At 43.1% G+C, this 17,762-nt stretch overlaps 1 protein-coding gene across 3 annotated transcripts in view; it reads right to left on the bottom strand.

Moving 5' to 3' along the window:
- Window positions 1–8,929: 8,929 nt before the first annotated feature.
- Window positions 8,930–17,762, bottom strand: part of LOC122552826 (uncharacterized) — a 37,188-nt gene continuing 28,355 nt past the window's right edge. For all 3 annotated transcript variants that reach the window (XM_087985911.1, XM_087985905.1, XM_087985919.1), the window contains one exon: window positions 8,930–16,082. In XM_087985911.1, coding sequence (XP_087842037.1) covers window positions 13,989–16,082 — 2,094 coding nt within the window. In that variant the 3' untranslated portion in view covers window positions 8,930–13,988. The remainder of the gene's footprint in view (window positions 16,083–17,762) is intronic.

A 17,762-nucleotide genomic window follows, 5' to 3' on the forward strand; every position in this document is an offset into this window, starting at 1 on the left:
TGGTGTACAGGCTTGTCCCCGGGGGCTGATGGTACAAGGGCACCAGGGAATTCTACTGTGATCCCTGGGACTCCAGGTGGGTCAGACCGCGGTGTGGGAAAGGTGGGTGGTGTCACGTGCACACCCCCTTGTGAGGGGTAGCACCATCGGTGTGCCGTAGGGAAGTCCTCCCCTTCCTGGGGGCGGTGCCTCTTCCCAGGGGTGGCAGAGCTCCTTGGGGAACACTCTCCCTGCCCGCCCTGATGGTCATGGGGCCTGGGGCTCCACCCCCCCAGCTATTCACAAAATATGATTGGCTAGGGGTGTGGCAAAGGTCAGGAGAACCAGCTGTGTCACTTCCTGTCCCACCCCTGGTTTAGCAGGTAATGATGGACAGGGCAGAGGCCCAGTTTCCTGTCCTGGGACCAGAGACACAGCTGCTATTTGATGGAGCTCAGCAGGGGGTTGGCTGAGTGGGCCAGGACCAGCCATTGATGCCCCAGGAGTTTCTGTAGTGGGGCGGGGGTCGGGTGTGGGGTCAGTAGGTGCAGCAGGGCAAGGATCAGGTACAGATTTGGGGCTTTAGGGATCAGGGTTTGCTCACTAGGGCAACACTGACACTGCCATGGGGGCATTGTCGTGCTGGGGTGGGGCAGGTTGAGGGTCCAATTTTCAGGAAGTGATGGGGTTGTCTACACAAGGACAGGCTTGGCACATTGGGTCTTCTTTTGCACCTTCGGTCCAGCAGGATACTCAACCCCCTACCTGCCAGAGGCTGAGGCACTAGGAGCCTCTGGCTGAGCCCTGTGGGTGGAGCTTGTGGTGTTGACTTCAGGGGAGGTGGAGTGGGTGCAGTGGCACACCCTCAGCTGTTGGCATGGGCTGAGCATCCTTCTGGGTGGGGCAGTTCTTCCTTATGTGCCCCACCTCAGCACAGGTGACGCTGCATGCAAGGAGAGTCCTTCACTCCACACTGATCCAGCTCTCAGAATGTGAGGATGATAGCCAGTTTGTTAACCAGTATTACTTTTTATTGAGGACTGATTTTTAAACGGCCTGATCTTCACAGTCAATGTGTTTCAGCTGTAATGCAGGTCTCATTAGGGAGCTGTTGTTTCACTGGCTGGTTACAGCCTGTGTGTTAGTCCTTTTCTCAAAATAAGGGAGAAGAGTATGTTGACTTTTTTATGGCAGGACTTAGCCCTTGCATTCTGGTTTTCTTTGAATGTGTTTTTGCTGTTTTGGGCTGAGCCCCTGTGAGAAAGTGCACCTTTCCAGATGAGCTGTTCCAGTAGGTAGGGCCTGGCCCTTTGTCGGTAACTAGGCCTCTGTAAAGGCTGAACACCTGTGTATGCGCTGGGAGGTGAGTAATTGCTGCATCCTGGAGTTCAGGAGTGGACCCAACCCCAGTGAGTTAATTGCACCTTTTAACATGTACTGTGATCCTGAGAGCAGGCCTAAGTGTCTATAGATGGGCCAGGCCTCTATGGAGACTGAACACCTGTGTGTGCACTGTGGGGTGTGCATTTGTTGTCTTCAGGAGTGGACTCTGCCCTCAATGGCAATGCACTCTGCAGGCTGGAATGGATTTGATTTCTGACAATAGCACTTTCTATACTGGAGTGAACTCCATATTTTGAAGAGAACTGTTGATAACGGACTCTGTACTAGAACGGACTCTGTTTGTAATTAAATAACTGTCTTGCTGCTTGTTGGGGTTATCGCCTGCACTGTCTTATGTGTCCCTGGGTCTGGCAGGCCTTACTGTGAGCTGGGAGGCTCTTGGGTCATCCTGAAAACTGTCACTCCGAGAGCCGGAAGGTGATTAGGCCGTCCTGTGAACCTGAATGTGGGTAGGCTGACCAGAGAGCAAAAGGTGGGTAAGTCATCCCGATGCCAGTCGCCCTGAGAGCCGGAAGATGGGTAGGATGTCCTCATCGCTGTCACCCTGGGCAGGTACTAGGGTGGGCAGTCCTAGAGATGGCTGGACGGTGCCATACTGACTGCTGTTGTCCTGGGGGAGGGGATTGGCGAAACATGACGGGCTGTCCTAGAGGTGGCCTTAAGGGGCATGGAGCATATCGAGAGCTGGAAGGGGCGTAGGGGCGGGCTATGTCAGAGTGGCCAGGAGGAACGGGTGGCTTGCTGGGGGTTGTCTGTATTCTATGCACTGTTTCTTATCTAATTGGACTATCTTGGATTTATTTGTTATTGCTACTTTTGAGATGACTGAAAATGGGATTTGAGGCTTGTCCTCATTTCCCTAAAAGCTGGTTGAACAGTAGGGTTTGGGGTCTGGCCTTGCCGCTCCTCTCCCTTGTACATTGCTGTTTCTCTGTATACAGCTGTTAATGTTAATTGTTTGTAAACTACTGTTTTAATAAAATAAGGAAAGGAGTGTCAGAGGTTCCCCTCACTCTGAGGGAGCTGGATTGGTGTCAAGGACTCTAAATAAAAGGTGACTTGGTGATGGGATACTGGCTTCTGTAGATTTATTTTTTCACTTTTCATTTGAACTTGTGTCGGTGTCTGACATTCAATATATCAGCTTTTTCTGTTTTTATTTCAATTTCCAAAATCTTATTTTGTTTTTGGAGTAGCACAGTGAAAGAACAAACTACTGAAAGGGGGTGGGAAGGTAGCTGAGAAAGTGAAAGGTAGATGAAGGTGATGGGTCAGAGGGGGCAGTGATGGACAAGTCTGGGGGGTGGTGCCGAGTTGGTGGCTTGGGACTAGGATAATGCGGGGAGATGGGGAAATGAAGCTGTTGAAATCCACATTTATCCCGTGTGGTTGCAGGGTCCCAAGACGGAATATGAAGCATTCCTCCTCCAGGCATTGGGTGGTAACTCCTGGAGGAGGCCCAGGACCTTAATGTCCTTGATGGAGTTGAAGTGTTCAGCCACGGGACGGTGGGTGTGGGCATCCCAGAGATGTTCTCTGAAGTGATCCACAAGAAGGCATCCTGTCTCCCCAATGTAGAGGAGACCACACCGGGTACAATGGATGCAGTAGATGACGTTGGTAGAAATACAGGTGAATTTCTGACAGATGTGGAAGGATCCCTTGGGGCCTTGGACAGAGGTGAGGGGAGTGGTGTGGGCACAGGTTTTGCACTACCTGCAGTGGCAGGGAAAGGTGCCAGGAGTAGAGTGTGGGCTGATGTGGGGATGTAGACCTGATGAGGGAGTCGCAGAGGGAATGATCTTTTTGGAACGCTAATAGGGATGGGGAGAGAAATATGTCTCTATTGGTGGGGTCCATTTGGAGGTGGTGAAAGTGGCGGAGGATAATGCATTGTGTGCAGAGGTTGGTGGGGTGGAAAGTGAGGACTGGGGGGGTACTGTCTTTGTTGCGTTGGGTGGGTTGGGGTTCAAGGGTGGTGGTGCATGAAGTGGAGGAGATGCACTGGAAAGGGAAGCTTTAATCGTGGAAAAAGGAGGCCATCTGGGACTTTGAGGTGGAATTGGTCATCCTGGGAATAGATGAGCGTTGGAATTGGGAATAAGGGATGGCTTTTTTACAGGAAGTAGGGTGGAGGGGGTGTCGTCTTGGTAGCTGTGGGAGTCAGTGGGCTTGTGGTGTCTGTCTGTGGTTAGTCGGTTGCCAGAGACGATGATGGATAGGTCCATGAAGGGAGGGAGGTTGCCAAGATGGTCCATGTGAATTTGAGGTTGAAGAAGTGTTCAACCTCCTCGTGGGAGCATGAGGCGGTGCCGAAACAGTCATCGATGTAATGGGTGGTGCCAGTCTAACTGTGGAAGATGGACTATTCCACATACCTGACAAACAGGCAGGCATAGCTGGGTCCCATGCCTGCCCCTTTTTGGTTTGGAGGGAGAAGTTGTTGAGGGTGTCAGTGGAAGGGTACTGGTTGGGACGGTGTGAGAGGAAGAAAGAGGGCTTGGAGACCTTTGTTGTAGCGGATCAGTGTGTACAGGGACTAGATGTCCATGGTGAAGGTGAGGTGTGGGGGCCAGGGAATTGAAAATCTTGGTGAAGGGCATGGGTGGTGTCACAAATGTAGGTGGGGAGTTTCTGGACTAAGGAGGACAGGACGGTGTCGAGGTAGGAAGAGACTAGTTCGGTGGGACAAGTGCAGGCTGAGGCAATGGGTCGACTGGGGCAGTCAGGTTTGTGAATCTTGGGAATGAGGTAGAGTCAGGTGGTGCAGGGTTCATGGACAATGAGATTGGAGGCTGTGGATGGGAGATCCCCAGAGGTGATGAGGTTGTGGATGGTCAGGGAGATGATGGTTTGGTGATGGGAGGTGAGGTCGTGATCAAGGGGACAGTAGGAGGAGAGGTGTGTGAGTTGGTGCCTGGTTTCAGCAGTGTAGAAGTTGGTGTGCCACACTACTACCACACCCTCCTTGTCTGCGGGTTTGATAGTGAAGTTGGGGTGGGAGTGGAGGGCTGCACGTTGAGGGTGAGAGATTGGACCGCCTCATCTTGTCCAATGTCACTAGTGCAGTAGTAGTGTGGCTCTGGTGATTTCCCATCCGCAGCCTCCAACCTCACTGTCCATGAATCCTACACCACCCAATTCTACCTCTTCCTGAAGATTCACAAACCTGACTGCCCCGGTCGACCCATTGTCTCAGTGATTGCAGGTCAGGATGGTGAGTGATTTGGTGGGGGATGGTGTTCCCATGCATCTGCTGCCCTTGCCCTTTTCGATGTAAGTGGCTGTAGGTTTGGAAGGTGCTGTCTAATAATAATATAATATGATTGTCAGTGGTGGGCTGAAAACAAACCTATAAAGTTTGTCTTTCCTTTGGTTCAATGAAAAAACTTCTAGAGCCCCAGCGGTTGCTTCCTATTAACATCAACAAAATCTTTGCAATAAGTGGACTCCAGCTGTCGAGTGATTTATTTAGTCATTCCAAGCCCCTACAACTGTTTCCTCTCCTAAACTTTTTAACTTCATATTTGTAATTTTATATACTCCCAGTTTCCTGCAGTACTGAACCCTTTGTATCGAACAGACACCACCTCGTAGCTTTCTGCAGAAGTTGTCAACAGCTCAGTCGAAAAGACAACCTAATGAAAACCGAAAGAACTATAGATGCTGAAAATCAGAAACAAAAATAGAAATTACTGGCAGCAACAGAGGAGAGACTTCAGAGTTAGCGTTTCAGGTCCCTTCATTGGAACAAAGCAACATAATGGCTAGTTATTAGATTTGCAACTCTCAAGCTTGTTCTGCAGAAGTCAAGTTCACACAATTGTGATCAAAGAAGCTTTTTGATTTAATGTTTAAAATGCCTGGCACAAACTTTAAGATGTTGCTTTCTTGTTCTAGATTCCACCTCGACTTCACACTCATTCCAAAGGAAGCTCTCGCCTATAAACGAAGAATCGTTTTGAATAAGCCCATCAGCTCCAAGACCTTCATCCACAAAATACAAGCCAACAGATAGATCATGCAGTACAAAGCAAGGAACTGAAAACTTCAGGCATCAATCCACAACACACTTAATATTAGTTTCCAATTGCATGTTTTGATAACAAAGATGTGTACAAAAAAAAGATCATTTTACTAGCAACCTAACTTTAAATCATTAGGCTCTCAAAACGTTTGAGATCTAAAACAGTGCATACAGAATTCTTTTAAAATATATTTTTATTGAAAAATAGACTTTTAAATATTACAAATACAAAAAAGAACACCAAAAATAAGTTTAAATAAAACCCAAACCGCCCTCGTGTACAAATATATAACTATGTATAAAAAAGATGAAAAAACCCCAATTAACTACTTAACTAAACACGGCACGGTGACACAGTGGTTAGCACTGCTGCCTCACAGCGCCAGAGACCTGGGTTCAATTCCTGCCTCAGGCGACTGACTGTGTGGAGTTTGCACATTCTCCCCGTGTCTGCGTGGGTTTCCTCCGGGTGCTCCGGTTTCCTCCCACAGTCCAAAGATGTGCAGGGTCAGGTGAATTGGCCATACTAAATTGCCTGTAGTGTTAGGTAAGGGGTAAATGTAGGGGTATGGGTGGGTTTCGCTTCGGCGGGTCGGTGTGGACTTGTTGGGCTGAAGGGCCTGTTTCCACACTGTAATATAATCTAATCTATAATCTGTAATATAATCTAATCTAAACAAATAATAACCAACATCAAATTAATAAATAATACAGCTCAGCAAAACAAACACTAACTCTCAAATATCGTGAGCATTAATTTTCACCTATTCATACATTTGCAGTTCTCCCTCTCTGGATATTGGTATACAGAATTTTCATTGTGATATTTCCTTATTCAGTCACCAGTGACAAAATATATGCATGTTGATCTGATTATTCCATGTTTCCACTTTCCCTCAATAACCTTTAACCCCTTTACATCATGTTTATCCTCAGTATGCAAATTGACATTAAAAAAAATGGCAAGAAGCCAGACAAGTTTGACTTTTTTTAATTTCTGATCTTTTGCTTCTACCCTCTTCTTTTAGTGTTAGGGTAAAAAAACAATACGAAGCCAAAGAAATCAAAATAAAATGTGCTTGCCTTCAAGTAGTTTATTTCATTACTATATGTGCCATATGCCTCCCTCCCAACTTTTTTCTTTGATTTCAATGCTAAATCAGCTTTGGGGCATGGGACAGCAACTGATCAAAACTGGAGTAGAATTCCTCTTTTCATCCATTGCATCTAGTATTTAGTCCCACTCACTGACAGCTGTGTTTGCTGCTTCTGGGTCAGGTGAGCCAAAGGATCATGAGATGTTCATTTATCCCAGCAGAGATCTTGCTGAGACAGTCAATTAGTTGGCTTTGTTTTTTGTACATGACAAAACTAATCCCATGTATTCAGCATGTCTTTCTTAGTTAGATTTACCAGTCCAGAAGAATGTGCATCCATTACCTTGGTTTTTTTTTTAGCTGATCCTCTCCTGTCCCCTGCATCTCACACAGTTCAGCAATATTAGTGTCATAGCGAGGGGTTTCTGGGCTAGTAAAATGATATGATGTTCAGGTTTGTGACTGGTGAGGGTGTCCATCAGGATCTTGATGTTCCAGGTTGTAGACTTCTTTTCGAGGGTGGGGAAGATGCTGCGCAAGAGATTTGTAAACATGGTATGGCTGTTGCCCACTGACTACCACACAGCGGAGAAACATCTTTGTCCAATCACAGGAATAGGTGAGATGATTGAAACCAAGCTTAAATGCATGGACAGGGACACATGTTATTACCCAACCCAGCAGTCTGTCATGGTGCTTGCTTTTAGGCTGGTGTCAGAGCAGAGAGTGGTGCTGCAACATCAATCAGCCCCTGTCACCTCAGCAAAGACTTCTTGCTGCCCCAATGAGTGCAGGTTCATAGCTCCTTGAAAGTGGAGTCACAGGTAGATAGGATAGTGAAGAAATAATTTGGTATGCTTTCCTTTATCAGTCAGAGTATTGAATACAGGAGTTGGGAGGTCATGTTGTGGCTGTACAGGACATTGGAATATTGCGTGCAATTCTGGTCTCCTTCCTATCGGAAAGATGTTGTGAAACTTGAAATGGTTCAGAAAAGGTTGAGAAGGATGTTGCCAGGGTTGGAGGATTTGAGCTATAGGGAGAGGCTGAACAGGCTAGGGCTGTCTTCTCTGGAACGTCAGAGGCTGAGGGGTGACCTTTATACAGGTTTATAAAATCATGAGGAGCATGGATAGGATAAATAGACAAGACCTTTTCCCTGGGGAGGGGGAGTCCAGAACTAGACGGCATAGGTTAAAGGTGAGAGAGGAAATATATAAAAGAGACCTAAGGGACAACTTTTTCTCAGAGGGTGGTACGTGTATGGAATGAGTTGTCAGTGGAAGTGGTGGAGGCTGGTACAATTGCAACATTTAAAAGACATTTGGATGGGTATATGAATAGAAAGGATTTGGAGGGATATTGGCCAGGTGCTAGCAGTTGGGACAAGATTGGGTTATCTGGTTGACATGGACGGGTTGGACCGAAGGCACTGTTTCCATGCTGTACATCGCTGACTCTAAAAGGAAAACTAGAAAGTTAAGAGATTTTCAACATATTTCAGTTATGATTATTGTTAGGGTTATATTAAAGAGTTGCAGCCAAATTTCATATTAAATTTGTAAAAAGTGTAATCCTTTTTCAAAAGACAAATAATTTTAATTGATATATTTCAAATCACCAATGCCCAAATCAGATTCTCACCACTGAGATAAACCTTCACAATCAAGTCCTCTCTCCTGAGATGGAGAGAAGCTAATCTGCATGCATTTGTACCTCTCTAATTACATGCTCACCAGAATTAACTTCCCCTTCGCAACTGCTTCTCCTGAATCACAATACTCAATGTTTCTTAAACTCGATTGTATAAGCCAAGTGTGTGGATCTAGCAATTTTGTTCTCTGGCCTCCAATCCATAACTTCGGCTGCTTTGCATCTTCACTTGCACGCAAACTATTAACTTCTTCACAGGGCCACGTTTGTTGACAGAATCATAGTGGTTTTTGCTTCACAGATGGCACTTTAACATAGCAATCAAGCAGACAGCTGGTGGTCAGGAGGATCACATTAACACAGAAAGCAAGCAGGAGGACATGACTATGGGAAGTAGTGGAGCAACAATGTGAAAGTGGGGGCACATATTGCTATACAGCACTGTGCTATGTCAACATTAGAAGTGATACACCTTACACAGTAAACACACTGCCAGTGTATGAAGAGCATGGTGATGTGTGAATGAGAAAGGTGGGAGGTGGTGGATTGGACAGCATGCTTAATGGCGCCCAGGTGGACCCTTGTCAGTCAGGATACTGCCACAGTCACTAGGTTGAAAAATGTGTTGCTGGAAAAGTGCAGCAGGTCAGGCAGCATCCAAGGAGCTCATTCCTGAAGAACGTCTTATGCCCGAAACGTCGATTCTCCTGCTCCTTGGATGCTGCCTGACCTGCTGCACTTTTCCAGCAACACATTTTCAACTCTGATCTCCAGCATCTGCAGTCCTCACTTTCTCCACAGTCACTAGGTTTACAATATTAGAAACAAAAGCTATGCATTTTAAAATTCATTTGAGTAAACATTTTCATCACAAAATGTAAGATATAAACATGGAGTCATGTAATGCAATTTCCTTTCCAGACCTCAAGTCAGAAATTGTAGCTTTCAAATGCTGAAAAATGTGCATTATCTGTTTGTTCATTTTGTATTAAACAACTTTAAACTATACCCCCTCAAACTAAACTGTTAGACTATTCAACGTTTTATCAATTCACACAAATTAACTGACAAAAAATAAATTATCATTGATCCCAAAATAAAGACATTCTACTTGATGTGTATATTAACAGCAACACTGAACGAATTGGGTAAAATCGAAAAGATTACCTTCCCTTGTGAACTTTTGAGTAAATTAACACTATTCACTTTAGAAATACTTAGGAACAGTGTAAAAAACACACTGAAGCAAAATTTTATACCCAAAATAGGAGCATTTGCTTCAAGGTGGGAGAGAAGGGGATTACATTCTGAGAAATCTGAGTAGCAACCCAACTTGTTGCTCCTAAGAAATAGCTTTGAACTTTACTTATGAGCGTCAATCATCAATTAATGTAATTGCTATGGACTGGGTTCCCTGCACACAGATTCCTTGAGGCAAAGTATTGATGGATTCAGACATAAGTTCCATTTCATCTACTTTCCGGATCCTGATTTGAGGGCAGGAGCCCTCTTTTTGCGCTGCGTTAATGTGGCCTGGGTTTAAGTCCCACCTGGTCCAGAGATGTGTAATAGCTTCTCTGAACAGGTTGATAAGAAAAAAAAATAGGTTGAGGAATCTCCATGACCAGGCACAACTTCAGTGAATTTTTACACTCAAGCTGCTAATACCCTTCTCTCTTCTAGACCTGCAATCCACCCAACATCATTCCCCCATTTCCAACACACTGTCCTCCAAATTCTGATCACAGCCCTGAGGACTCCAATTCTCCCACTTCTGCCAGGGTCTGAGCTCCCACGCCTCAGGCTTCCAACCTTTACACTCCATTCAATCAATCCCTTCTATCAAACAACTAGCTATCTGATTAGATTAGGTTTCCCTACAGTGTGGAAACAGGCCCTTCAGCCCAACAGGTCCATACTGACCAATTTCTCTCTGACTCATGCACCTACCACTATGGGCAACTTAGCATGGCCAATTCACCTGACCTGCACATCTTTGGACTGTGGGAGAAAACCAGAGCACCCATAGGAAACCCACACAGACACGGGGTGAATGTGCAAACTCCACACAGACAGTTGCCCGAGGCTGGAATCGAACCTGGGTCCCTGTTGCTGTGAGGCAACAATGCTAACCACTGAGTTACCGTGCCACCCCAAATTAAACACCTTTCAAGTAAGTAAAACTTCTCGCATTTTTCTCACATTTGTTCAATGTTCCATTTATAAATCTGGTTTTGTTCAATGGTCGGATGTAAACATTCAAATATTGCTACGCCAGTAGTTCTATTGCTCTTTTTTTGTTTATTTCATTTGGGACTACTCAAAGCATTCTTAAAAAAACTGCCAGAAATGTTTTGCAATTTTCCATTAGCTAACTGAAGTCTAAGATTTTTTGGACAGTAATAATGTGCAGACGCATGGGGTCAAGGCAGCAGATTAGCACTAGGTAATAGACCCAGACTAGATAACAGAGCCTGATGGGCTGAATGGTCACCTCCTCCCTGTAATAATTCTGAGATTGTAAAAAATGTTATGAACATTGTAATATACAAAAAATGTGTGTGCGCTCTCTGAAACACATATTGACTTGTAAACGTAAATGCTTATAACTGCCATGTGTTTAAGCAAAAATATTATTCACAAATATGTTCAATGACTTACATTTTAATTTCAATTAAAAGGAACGCTAGAAAGTCAAGAGATTGTCAATATTAGATTTTTCAAGTATACGATTACTATTAAAGAGTTTCTTAAAGAGTCACAGCCAAATTTGAATTTGAAAAAAGTATAATCCTTTTTCAAAAGACAAATAATTTTTATTGATATTTCAAATCACAAATAGCATTACTGTTTATTTTTCATAATTTATTTTGTTATAATTAAAGCATTGTGAATCTAAGTAAGAGTGAAAAGTATCATTTAAAAATGTAGAACCTACATTTGGACAGCACCTTCAACAACAGTAACTCATATATACATAGCAACTTCCACATAATAAAATGCCCAAATCAGATTCTCACCATGGAGATTAACCTTCACAATCAAGTCCTCCCTCCTGAGATGGAGAGAAGCTAAATTACATGCTCACCAGAATTAACTTGCCCTTTGCAACTGCTTCTCCTGAATCATAATACTCAATGTTTCAGAAATTCAATTGTATAAGCCAAGTGTGTATCTGGTGATTTTGTTCTTTGGCTTCCAATCCAGGGGAGTACAAAACTTTGGCTGCTTTGCACTTTCACTTTGAATGCAAAACTATCGACTTCTCCTTCACAGGGGCCTGAAAACACACTGCCCAAGTGTATGAGGAGCATGGCGACATGTGAATGAGAAAGGTGAGAGGTGGTGGATTGGACAGCATGCTTAGTAGTGCACAGGGGGAGTCTTATCAGCCAGGATACTCCTGGCAGTCACTAGGTTTACAAAATTGGAAACATAAGCTATGCACAGATTATTTGTAAATCTGGCTTTGTTCAATGGTCAGATGTAAACATTTAAATACTGTTTATGCCAGCAGTTCTATTGTTTTTTTTCCTATTTCCTTTCTTAATAAATAAAAGAAGTTGCCAGAAACATTTTGCAACTTTCCATTAACTAAATAAAGTCCAAGCTTTGTTAGCTCCTTTTCTACTACACAACAATAGTGATAACTTGAATTTACATGGCATCTTCAATATAATGTCACAAGGTGATTCAAAGGATGTTTACAAATAAAATTTGAAACTGAGCCTCGTAGGTACAATGGTCAAATGCTAGCTTAAAGAGGTAGGTTTAAAGGGGGGGAAAGTGAGCAAACGAGGCGGAGAGTTTAGGGTGGAAATTTTAAAGACCAGAAGCTTGGCATCTGAAGGCATTGCTAACAATGATGAAGGGCAGGCTCCTCGAGTTGTGGATTGGTTAGCAAGGTAGAGGAGGAAATGGACAGATTTGAAAACCTGTTTGAAATTTTGTAATGATAATAGAAATGTGGCTTCACTGGAAGCCAGGATCAAGCAGCAAACATAGGGCAACGGAGAATCGGATTTGATGTGAATATTGAATGACATAGGTTAAAGTTAGGAAAATTGATAGGTCTGATTGTAAATAAAAATTGTTTTGTAGCCCAAACCTATCCTCCTGAGACCTCATTGTTTCATAGCATTGAAGAGTCAAAGATGGTCAGATGATGGCAGAGTAAAATGCTCTAGCTGAAGCTTCTCCAACACACCCTATTCCTTTTCATCTTTTTTCTCCAGCAGCCAGACTGGGAATGCCAGCAACCAGAGCAGAGACACTAATGGCCAGCAACCAATGGTGAGAGCGGGGTCACCAAGAGCCCAGTGCGGCACAGGATTTGGTACTTGATGCGGAAGCAGGGATATGGGCCCAGTAAGGAGCCTGGAGGCAGCCAGCAGTCAGGCCCCCTGCGTTGATCTGCTGAGGAGAGCCTTAGGAGACAGACATACAAAACAAACTGCAAAGTTTTTAAACTTTGCTTCATGTTTTTTCTGACCTATGGTCATACTGATATACTAGGAGAGGGTGAGGACTGCAGATGCTGGAGATTAGATTCAGAGTGTGGTGCCGGAAAGGCACAGCCAGTCAGGCAGCATCCATGCTCTGGCTGTGTTGTTCCAGCACCACACTCTCATACTGTGTGTAGCTGTAATGTAGCTTTTTTTTCTTCATTTCTCTATTTTGTAATTAAGGATTATACCTAGGTACCTTTCTATCTAAGGTCGTGCTATAAGTGGCAACTTACAAACTTTTCACTGTACTCATTTGAGTACGTGGCAATAAAGCTAACTTAATTCAATTCATTTAAGCAAATAATTGTGCAGCAATCACTTATCGCTTAGATTTATGATTGAAGTTTTCACTGCCTTCAAGAGTTTCCACATAAAACCATGGTACACAGTTATCGCAATCACACTGCATTTGGTAAACGTAGAGAGTTTGAAAGTCATCATGAAGCTCTGCACCATACAAAGCAATTGCCATAATTCTAATGATTAATTTCATTGTTAAGCAATCCAAAGTATGAAACTTAAAAGATTATTAAGCGAAGATAAAGATATCACAGAGACTGAATGGCTTTTGGCTCCCTTGATACCCTAAGGAGCTCCTGAGTTCTTTATTTGCTTTGACAATTGGCTGTAATTACTGACACCAAGGATCATGTGTATTAACATTGATGGATCTTATATAAATAATTACAAATACCAATTAATGAACCAGTATTACTGGTCACATAAATAAACTGCAAAACTAATGACATCTATTTTAAATTTCAAAAATCAACTTAATATTTTGTGTGGACATGTGTGATCAACAATATCCAGTAATGTGTTTGTTACAAATGCCAATTAACACTATTTTAATACAGAACTATACTGTGGTAATAGTATTTTTATTACTATTTTAACATTGTGTGCATGCACACAGTGCATTTGTGTCAGAAAAGCAATCCTTAAAATAACTTTTTTGTTATTTCAACTCTGCATTTCTGAGCCATAAAGATGAACACTGGAGGCCTATTACTTAATACCAATAGCTACATTACACTCAAAACAAAATTAAGGCAGCATTCATATTTTAGAACAAGTCTCATACTTCCCATTATCACCTTTTTAACAATTAATCTCTCCTGCCTTCCACACCATCACAGACTTTGCATTTTACCAGCAAAGTTGGTAGCATTTTACCAATGCCAAGAAGCAATGGTCTTTATATAATGGATATAAATCAGAATTCACATTTACCCCTGAATAATTACTGCAGCCCAACATTTTACTGGAGTGAAGATTACTGTTAATGATCAATGAGAGTTAATTCAATGTACTTTTGTCCTACAGTGGGAATGCTCTGTAATTCAAAGAATATTTATATTTCCAAGGTTTACCCTTAGCTTTCTGAAACCCAACAGTTAGGAGCTCCTCTGTTCCAGGCCAAAGTGTTACATTTATCGGCATTACAGATGACGAGTACATGTTTATAGTCAGGAAATCAAATTCAATATCATATTGCACATGAGGGCAGATATTTCCCACTGCCAGAACAATGCCTGATGGATAATGTCTTTTGATGAGATGCAAACAGGATTCATGAATTGAACTGAAATTAGTTTCAATCCAAGAAACTGATGAGATCAAAACATTTTTCCAATATGAATTTGAATCTTTATGACCATTTTCTAAATCACAGATGCATAACCTTAAATCGACATCATCTGCAGCACAAACCTCATATGGACTGTATGGGGTTAAGCGGTCAAATCCTACTAAAGTCAGTGCAGCATCTACCTGAGAACGGAAGTCTATGACCACTAAGTATTTTTCTTCATCATGACCGGTACTTTCTGGTGCCTTTACATAAAGATCAAATTTCACGATGGTCTCATTTTTATCTTCATGAATTTTCAAATTGTCAAATCTAATGCCAATTAATCTTTGACAGGCCATATAGCCTGTGAGAGCATTTTTTGAAGCTCTCTGTTGTTGAAGGATTTCGTGATTCATCTGACCAAGTGCAAATTCTGCATATAGTGCAAATCTAGAATCACTTACTGCTGGTTTTTCAAAGTCTTGGCAAATGCAAAAGTTTGGAGGTATCCTGGGAATACTGGTACAGGTCCTATCTGCAGAAACTGGACTCAGTAACCCATCAGCATTAATTCCATTGTTCAAATTTTTCCCATCTTTAGCTCCAACAGGTGGCAATAGACCTTTGAAAGTATGATGGATATCAAGAAGGCTGATTAACCTGTGCTGGTTTGTGTGCAAGGATCGAATCTTCTCTTCACCCAATAAAATAGCAGCTGTGTCTGGGACAATCATAAATAGAGTGGTGTGGAATATCTCAATCTGGGATTCTGTAGTCATTGAAACAAACTGCCCATAATTATTGCCATGATCTGAAAGAATGAAGGTCACTGTGTTCTGTTGATCAGCTAAGAAAGATACATGTTTGGCAAGATCTTCATCCAATTGCTTTATCCTGAGGCCTGTATCTTCATGATTGGTATCCAACATGAGAAAACTGAATAGTGGCTTTTGCAGGAACGAGAAACGAGTGATAAAGTATTCAATATACTGCAGCAGGTAGGTATGTTGATGGATACCATTGTAACATATGGTAGCAGGCCCATGAAACATATCCTTCACTCCATTTTCTTGAAGAATATCACAGCTAGAGTAGGAAACATCTATCCTATCAATTCCACTTCTTTTGACTGCTTCCAGGAACAACTTTACTCTTTCTGAAAAGTGTGCCTTTTTGTTAAGAGCTCTCAACTCTTTCACCAAACCCCATTCCCACTTCCAACACATATCTTCCAAATATAAAATCTCATATCCAAACTCTTTAAAATGTCCAAGTGTCTTGTTAAAATCCACAGCCTTTGGTGGTAGCACAAATGAACTGAATGGTTTCAGTGGGTTGAATGCCTCACCACCAAAGAGAGCTTGGAGAGACTCAAATGTTCTGCTTTTTATACCTTGAACCAACTCAAAGTCAAACACGTGTCCAGTTTTAAAGACATTAGTGTTCAGATTTATGAATGTATTAATAGTTTTTGGCAAAGTTCTATAAAAATGATGCCTGGACACAGAGTCCAAGAGTAAAATATTCACATTCAATGCATGCTTACTTCCAAATTTTCTCGAAGAATTGAAACCTGTTCGCAACGCTGGAGGCAGAATAAGAAGCTGTGATATCTTTCTTCCATCATGGCTGAGGCAACGAATGAAGCAGTAACCATGGTGATAAGTTCTCCAATCTGTGAGCAATTCTTGATTAATAAACAACATGGCTTCCACTGTAGAGTTAAACTTCTTCCACTGATTAACACCCATGTCCTCATTGTATATGCCTATCACTACAGAGGATAATTCACTGCACAGATCATGGCGACAGGTCATTTCAGGTTTTGCTGGATTGTAGTTCTTATAGAATGCAACAAAAAATATAAATTGCAAGAATTAGAATCAATAGTACAAAACTTCCTCTGTGAAAGATCAAACTGTGAGCAATTAGACACGCGGACCACAAGCATTTGGCTTTTTAACTCTCATTTTGTGCTTAATCGGTTAAACTCAGTGGGACAGCTATTGGAATGTAACAATTAATCAAACCGTCCTAAAATTAAACATTTAAAATTAACTGTGCCCATTCCTTACTACACTACCCAGTGATGCAGGATAGAGTATATGTGTGCGCATTTTGAAATAAGCACGGTGAAAGAGAGTCAGGCAAGAATTGGCCTGGCATCCTGCAAAACTGACTCCAGGCCCCATTGAGTCTCACTGCATCAGACCAAATTTAGGCAAGGAAACCTTCTGATTACCACTCAATGTGTACCACCATCTCAACTAATGGATCACTGCTTCTCCATATTGAACACCACTGGAGGAGGAACAGAGGATGCAAGGGCACAGAATGTAATATGGGTCAGGGACTTCAATGTTTATCATTAAGAATGTCTTTGTAGAATTACTACTGACAGAGCTATCAAATCCTAAATCAAATGGACTGGGGAAAAATGGGTGGAGGGGAAGCAAAAAGCAGTAAACATTGGTTTTACCACACCTTCATCATTCTAACTATCGCATATGCATCCATTCATGACTGCGTTTGGTATGAGTAACCTCTCCACAGTCCTTGTTGAGAGGAGCTTCATCTTCATTTGGAGGACACCATGTTGTGAGGTACTGAAACTGTGCCAAATTGGATAGATTTCGAACAGATCTAGCATGTCAAAACTGGGCATCTGTAAGCTGCTGCAAGCCAGCCACAGTACTGTACTCAAAAGGAATTTTTTTTTATTTCAAAAATATACTTTATTCATAAAATACTTTGATGATCTGTACAATTGGATATGCCATACCTATGTAAACATTCCCTTTATTTGCATACTGAAACAGAGTAATCATTCCTATTTACAGGTCTGTACGATCACATTTTTAGCTGAGGCCTCATCAGAGCCCAAATGACTGCGTGGGTCCCCTGTTCTTCTTTAGGCAGGCAGGTGTTACACAGTGGTCTTTCCCCACCGCGCCTTGGCGGCAGCTGCCCCAAAGCTTCAGCACGTCCCTCAACACGTAGTCCTGGACCTTGGAATGTGCCAGTCTGCAACACTCGGTCGGGGTCAACTCCTTCAGGTGGAAGATCAACAGGTTTCGGACCACCCAGAGAGCGTCCTTCACCGAGTTGATGATCCTCCAGGTGCAGTTTATGTTCGTCTCGGTGTGCGTCCTGGGGAACAGACCGTAGAGCACGGAGTCCCGCGTCACGGCGCTGCTCGGGACGAACCTCGACAAACACCACTGCATTCCTCTCCAGACTTCCTCTGCATAGGCACATTCCAGAAGGAGGTGTGTGATAGTCTCGTCCCCCCCCGCAGCCGCTTCGAGGGAGCGTGCGGTGCGGCAGAGAGTCCAGGCGTGCATAAAGGATCTCAGAGGCAGAGCCCTTCTCACACCAGCCAAGCCATGTCTTGGTGCTTGTTGGAAAGTTCTGGCGATGAGGCATTCTGCCAAATGGCTTCGACAGTCTGCTCAGGGAACCGCTCGATAGGATCCGCCCTCTCCTTTTCCCGAAGGGTCTCAAGGACACTACGTGCTGAC

This window comes from Chiloscyllium plagiosum, unplaced genomic scaffold (genome assembly GCF_037043375.1).
Source record: "Chiloscyllium plagiosum isolate Xiang-an unplaced genomic scaffold, Cpla_swu_hap1 HiC_scaffold_1, whole genome shotgun sequence".
Lineage (NCBI taxonomy): Eukaryota > Metazoa > Chordata > Chondrichthyes > Orectolobiformes > Hemiscylliidae > Chiloscyllium > Chiloscyllium plagiosum.